Source organism: Macaca nemestrina, chromosome 7 (assembly GCF_043159975.1).
Source record: "Macaca nemestrina isolate mMacNem1 chromosome 7, mMacNem.hap1, whole genome shotgun sequence".
Lineage (NCBI taxonomy): Eukaryota > Metazoa > Chordata > Mammalia > Primates > Cercopithecidae > Macaca > Macaca nemestrina.
Window position 1 is genome coordinate 18,709,964 of NC_092131.1, and position 7,243 is coordinate 18,717,206.

Genomic DNA, 7,243 nt, shown 5'->3' on the forward strand with positions numbered 1-7,243 from the left:
CTTTTTGTCTCCCGTCCCTCCCCACTGTCCTCGCTCAGCAGGAATGGCATCACCAGCTGCCGGATGCGGACTGAGAGCGAGCCATCGTGTGGCTCCCCGGTGGTCAGCGGAGACCCCAAGGAGGATCACAACTACAGCAGTGCCAAGTCCTCCAACGCCCGGAGCACCTCGCCCACCAGCGACTCCATCTCCTCCTCGTCCTCCTCCTCCTCGGCCGACGACCACTATGAGTTTGCCACCAAGGGGAGCCAGGAGGGCAGCGAGGGCAGCGAGGGGAGCTTCCGGAGCCGCGAGAGCCCCAGCGACACGGAGGAGGATGACAGGAAGCACAGCCAGAAGGAGCCCAAGGATTCTCTGGGGGACAGCGGGTATGCATCCCAGCACAAGAAGCGCCAGCACTTCGCCAAGGCCAGGAAGGTCCCCAGCGACACACTGCCCCTCAAAAAGAGACGCACCGAAAAGCCCCCCGAGAGCGACGACGAGGAGATGAAAGAAGCAGCGGGGTCACTCCTGCACTTAGCAGGGATCAGGTCCTGTTTGAATAACATCACCAATCGGACGGCAAAGGGGCAGAAAGAGCAAAAGGAAACCACAAAAAATTAAAAACAAGTCACTGATTTGTTTTGAACTTACGGCCATTTGGTTTCAGCATGTCAGGAGATTTCGAATGATTTGTGGCAATATCAGCGATTTTTTTCTTTTTTCTTGTTTTTGGTTTGGTTTTCTTTCTTTTCTTTTCCTTTTATTTTGTTTTAATTTGCCCCCCTTCTTTGTTTTGGACCCTTAAGAATTTTATTTTTAAAGGAGATTGAAGCCATAGAACTCATGTTGACACTCAGCTGTTTTACAAAAGCTTTTCATTATCTGAAGACAAAACCGAAAAAGCCAAAATTACCATTGCTTCCTCCAGCTTGTCAGAAACCTGTGGCTGAATCCGCAGGGATGTCAACGTCAATACCACAGGAACACACATTCGACACCTAGAAGGCACGTGGGCAAAGTAATCATCGTTCAGGCCCAACCCTTAGGTTTAAAAAGTCAGGTTGTCCATCCCATTGGGTTCACTGAGGCACATAAAGCAATTGAGGAGAAGGAGGACCCCTCGTCCCCCTAGGAGCAGACCCAAGCCTGTGGCACCAGGCATCTGATGGTGCCAGGAAAGCCACTGGAACTGTCACACGGCAAGCACAGAGGGCCGGCCACCAGTCCTCCATGCTTCTGAACCCTGAAGCCCGATGACGTCTTACGAGGTGGACGTTGGACTGTTCACGCACATCGGGCGTCAGTGACTCATGGAGAAGAAATGGGGTAAATTTTTAGTGATGTTGCTAATCATTGAATTCTGTTCTCTATTAAATTAAGAAAATGTTCCAAAAGCCATAAGCCTGAAGGTTGGCCCTGTGCACACACACATACACACAGACACACACCACAACACACTACGCATACACACACACATACACACACACAAGGAGAGAGAGAACACTGATGTGGAAAACAAGCTGTGTCTTCTTAACTGCCCAAGTGAAAAGCAACCAAGTCCAGGAAATTGCAATAGCTGTTAAGGAAAGGAAATAATGGTACAGATCTTTTTCTGTCTATCAAAACTATTTGATCCAAGTGAAAAAAAAGACTAGAAAGCTACGGAACCTGCCATTAGTATTGTGGTGTATTTTTAAGATTAAAGGCACACTGATGGACAAAAAAAAAAAGTAAAACATGGCAAAAAATAAAATAACTCCTATACTGCCCTCAAAATGGAGTTTGCAATTAATGTCAGGATTTATCTTTGCAAAAATCAATGATTTCCACATTCAGCCAGTATAGCCAGCAGTAATTTCTGATCCACAATGCATGGATTCCTTTGAAGAAAAAAAAGAAAAAGAAAAAAAAATCACAAAAACAAACTTTTTTTATTCAAAAGTAACAAAGTTCTTGTAAGGTAAATAATGTATTTAGCATGAAGCATGAATTATTTTCATATAAATATAGAAAATAGAGAAAAGGCTATGCCTCTGATTTTTAAGCCCTTAGGCTTAGAGGTTCTTTTGGTTTTCTTCTTTTTTCTTTCTTTTTCTTTGCTTCCTTTCTTTCCTTTTTGTTTTTGTTTTTTGTTTTTGTTTTTGTTTTTTTCGGGTTATTTTGTTTTGGTTTTTTGAAGCAGGTGTTTAAGGTTTAACCTTCTTCAGGGACAAATTCTGACTGTTGGGGAACTTACTCTGCAATATAAAAATATCTTCATGCTCTGGTAGGGCTTGGATGGTTGAACTCTGTACTGCCTTGTGTGCACTTCAGCCCCGACCCCCTCTGATTCTCTGTTGAAAGTGTGTCCTTTCTCTCTGTCTGTACATGTTTAACATGACGCAATAATTTGAGGGCAAACTTAGTAGTGAGTGTGTATGATAGAATCAAGAGAATTATGGGACGCTTACTTGAGAAAATCATTACCATGATTTGGTTCTAGGAAAAAGGCAGTGAATAATTATGCAAATTAGCCAGAAGAAGGGGAAATGTGCTAATGGGCCTTATTGGGTGAGGGGACGAGATGGGGTTCACGTGAAGGAGGAAGCGATGCCGAGGTAGGAAAGGCCAGCCCCAGACGTCCTATCGCCACAACGCCATGTCGCGGTAGGAAGCAGGGGCCGGCCATCGCTACCTTCAGCACACTGACCAACCTGGAATTAAGACCACCTGGATCGTGAGAGCTGAATTTAGAAACCAGACAGTGTCGTGCAGCCCAGAAACTCCTGCTGTTACCTTTGCCTAAGAAATTTTCTTTGGAGGGGGCGGGGGGGGGGGTTCCAAAGAGAAATCTCTAGAAGAATATGATCTTCCATCCAAGTGGAGGGAAACTTTAAAACACAGACACCCAGTACTGTGGCTCAGGATACGATGCGTGAGGAGAGGGAGGGAACAGAGATGACCTTAACTTTTAAACAAGGGACTGCTGTGGGCCAAAGCCAAGCCCATCTGCCAGGACCAGGTAGTGTCAGAAGCGCCATCAGCCTGGACAGTGGGAACTAACTGGTGCATTCCCCACACTTACCTTCCGGTGGGTTGCTGATGAGAGAACCTGAAAAAACCTGCACCTCTACAACAGGTCGAATTCATGACCTGAAGCTGAATACTTCTAGCATATTTGTTCAGGGTGTAGATGGGAATAAAATATCTTTGCAGTGCTCTGTTCCCTCCGTCTCCCCAGACATCTGCCACCCTAAAAGCCATCCACACCTATGGAGCCTGAGCGACACCTTGATTTGTGTTGTCACCTGACCAAGCCTAAAGACCTCCAGCTCAGTGCCCCACCTTCATCCCACTCCCCCGATGATAAAATTCAGACCTCTCTCCTGAAAGGCAGAGGTTCAACATTCAGGAATGTTTCTGGCCAGGGACTTCTTCCAATTAAAACCCCCACCGTGGGCTGTCTCCCCTCTTTTCATTTTTCTAAAGGGGCAGAGGCCTCTTTTAGAAAATAATAAAATGCAATGTGTGTGATTTACTTTTCTGATCTCTCTGAGAAATAGAGAAATATAAAAGTGTGTTCTTAACTCCAGAACCACTCTTTTTGCATAAATACCTCATCGGGCAGCTTTCTAAGTGTGATTTTCCTGAGTCTCCCTTCGTTGGATCTGCCGGAAGACTTGTCGGGGAACCTTTAGTGAGGGTACTTCTTCCTATTTTTCTTCTGTTTTTGGAGGCATACACATTATGCATAACCAAAACAATGGCTCAATTGTGTTTAACTTTGCATTTTGATTGTTGAGAACAAAAACAAGAAGTATCAATGTGTATGTGGCTGTTTGTAGTGAATTCATTGCAGAATGAGGTTGTCCGTGTCCTTAACAAGCCAAGGGGCAGGAGGCACCCTCTCTTATCCCCTCCTCCAAGAGCAGTAGAGAATTTAAGCACAAGCCTATTTGTGAAAGAATATTTTGCTTAAGTGTCATTCACTTTAGTCTTGGAATTCCTTCCCAAACGTCAGGTGTTCTTTTAGCTTCCAAACTAGCATATGTATCCATTAGTCTGACAGATCGCCTGAACACCATTAAGAGGTGTGGTGTTTTTGCTTTCATTTCTCCTGCTGGGAGAAGTGGCGGTTCGTGTGTCATTCCAGTATCTCACATACTCACACGGGGCAGGGGGGAGGGGGAAACGGGGAACTATAGCAATATTTAAAGATGCTTTGGAAACCAACCGTGAACACATCAACGCCACGATGTCTACGAATACTTGCTATTGGCCCTCGGACACATTTAAGAGAAAAGAGACAGTCACTCTTTTTTTCTTAAATGATACACACATAGACAGTTATTTTTATCCTATTATAATTGTCTTTTATCTTTATCTAGTACTATGTGGAAAGGGTTTGCATCATAGATATTTCCCAGCCTTACAATATACCATAAGCTCCTACTTCCCTGCCCCTCTCTAATCAGTATTCTTTCAAGAGTTCTTTGGTGAAGCCATCTATCTGAAACTAAAATGAACCAAACCCATATTTCACTGGTGGTTGGAGAAAACCATGGCCAGAACGATTGTGGCAGGTCTCAATCTTGGGAGTTTTTAAGAAGGAATGTGCCAGAGGCCTTTCCCAAGAACGGAGTTGAGTTTTGTTTTGTTTTGCAGAGGCATTCAATGTGTCTAGTGCTTGCTGGCCACAGCAGTTACTACCAGGAGCCTTCTGGGAGGGGCCGTTGTGTTGAAGGAGGCTCCTGCCCGAGGGACAGTATCAGGCAGTGGATTCTGTAGAGTGAGAACCAGGTGGACGCCTTCTGTGCCCAGCTCAGAGTCCTGCACCACGCCAGGACTGCCCAGGCCAAGGGCTACTGACGCAAGTTCCACTCATTCCACTCTGTGGGGGGGGGGGGGCCGTGCGCGTCTCCTGGAAGAGCTCTTGGAGAAGGAATTGGAGTTACGTACAAGTGACCTAAATGGGAAGCTTTTCTAGATGAGACTGGATTAAATTCCATGTGATTTATCTTTCCCTTTAATTCAGGTTGGGACTCGTTTCTTTCTGGTGGATCACAGCTGCCCAGATGTTGCAATTGATTTTTACGTTTCTGTAGAGAAGTATTTTTCTTTCATCTTCAGAATTTTTTTTTTTTTGCCACCAAAAGAAAACATTGGAACTCTGTGTTTCCTCTTGATTGTGACTTCCCAGTGTTGACAGTTAAGTCCTTAGTGTCGTAGGTCCCAGCCCACCAATACTATATCAAACACTGTTATGCACATAATGCAGCACTGTGATCTAATTTAAATAATACTTTTTTATTATTTATACTACTATATATAATATACATCAACACTTTTGCTATATAACCTAAGTGATAACCCTCTTTTAGTTACCTGCCAAACTCTGGACTTGGTTTATATTGCGGTTAACACAGTTACAAAGTTGTAATGGCGTCTTCTTTTTCCTTTGTAACGGAATGTGTAAATCAAAGTATATACATTGTGTGGTGTTCCTGTTTCTGGAGTTTCATGAGGATTTACACATGGCATTCAGTGTTCTGTATAGGTCTGCCTACCTTTGTGAATTCATCTGTTAACCCCTCTTCCTTTGAGAGAGCACCGGCGATGGTGGTTAACTCCTTGTGTTTTCCCTCTCTCCTACTGGTTATTCTTGAATTAAGCACAGACTCGTCAGCTCGGCTGCTTTATCATGAATAATGTGTGTGACCTTGCAGTTCTTCCACAGTTCAGCAAACAAGTGCTAGCTTCACTGACCAAAAATTAAGGAAGGAAAACACAGTTTTTTAAAACGATCCATCTTTTAACAGCCGAAACCGATGTGTCTATGGTGCTGCATCTTGCTGTTGTACTTCTGAAATCAGACCTGTGGGAACCATCATTTCTGACTTAACCGTGAGATGCTCACGAGTACCCTTCCTGTTGTTTTGTTAGCATTGAAATCAAGACTATTTATTTGGAATACATACAACAGTGTTTTTCCACTGTATTTCATTTGCAAAAGTTGAGAACTGCCTTCTCTACCTTTTGCAAAATAATTGATATTCCATATTGGATTCTCAAAGACTTCGATATGGTGAACCTATTAAACCTAGAAATTGTATTCATCCTTTCATGACTGTGGCCTGAGTTCCCCAGCCCCTCTCCTCCTTTTTTTTAGATGAGATTTAGCACACTCTCAGTTATTTAAACATGCAACATTTCTTGAGTATGTATGTTGAGGCCATCTGAGCTCATAGCTGATTCAGTAACCAGTTTCATGCTGTGTCATTCACACTCACTACTTAATACTGCCATGGTGAAAATGTGGAGGAAAAATGTATCCATGTGTGTCTGGGAAGCATATACACTTGTACATTTTTTAATACTCTGATTCTGTAACATTTCTGAGTTTTGTTTTGTTTTACAGAAAAAAAAAAAAAGTGATAAAGCAATCAGAAGACCAAGAGGTTTACTATTGATGCTTAGGGTCGTCTGACCTTGGCTGGCCAATAGACGTACACGGCCAAATTAATTTACAAGAGTAATAATTTTTCAAAAGCCAATTTTTTTTTCTGTATTTTCTGTATGAAACTGCCAATATCATGAATAGAAAGGGAGAACCATAAAGGAGAAAGAACGTGATGTTCTGTTATGTTCGTGTGAACCTAAGGAAACAATGTGGAGGCAGGCGCGATCAGCCGAACTCTAGGGACTTGATGGTGTTGCTTGGAAGGCATCCATACCTGCATTTTGCATTCTTCATATGTAATCATATTGCCAAAGACAAACTATTTCATCATTTATTGTAAATAACACTTTTCCCCAGACCTACCATAAAGTTTCTGTGATGTATTGTCTTCCAGTTGCAATAAAAATTACTGAGTTGCATCAATTGAAGAAAAACACCACGTAGTGTTATGTGTGCCGCGTCTCCCTGTGCAGATGCTGGGCCGCAACATCATTTCTGTTTCTTACCTGCAGTCAGGTGCATGTGCAGTTTTTACTGTCTGGTTTCAGGGTTCTCAGCTGCATTTATTGTGCCCATCCTCACACATGCGTAGATTTGGGTGGAAATCACACACTGCTCTGCAAACACAAATGCGCTTTCGGAAGCTGGGCTTACCCAGGATCTCAAGAGAATTCCAGCTCTGGTGTAGACAGCTGGTGGATGGCCAGCCTCCCATCGTGAGTCTTAAGACTTGTGGTTTAGACGGAGCTTCCCTTTTGTTCGGAAGTTGTCAAAACAATAAACTGAAATTGTACTTTAGGACTGGATGGAGCCTGCCAGCCT

General features: G+C 43.5%; 1 protein-coding gene across 10 annotated transcripts in view; it reads left to right on the plus strand.

The window, feature by feature from the left end:
• The window catches only part of LOC105467570 (forkhead box N3), a 467,055-nt gene extending 460,198 nt beyond the window's left edge, over positions 1-6,857 (plus strand). For 5 of the 10 annotated variants that reach the window (XM_011717274.3, XM_011717280.3, XM_011717282.3 and 2 more), the window contains one exon: positions 39-1,712. In XM_011717274.3, coding sequence (XP_011715576.1) covers positions 39-603 — 565 coding nt within the window. In that variant the 3' untranslated portion in view covers positions 604-1,712. Of the gene's footprint in view, positions 1-38 lie in introns of all 10 variants that reach the window. The other 5 variants (XM_011717279.3, XM_011717281.3, XM_011717283.3 and 2 more) reach the window with 2 other exon arrangements.
• The last annotated feature ends 386 nt before the right edge of the window (positions 6,858-7,243 follow it).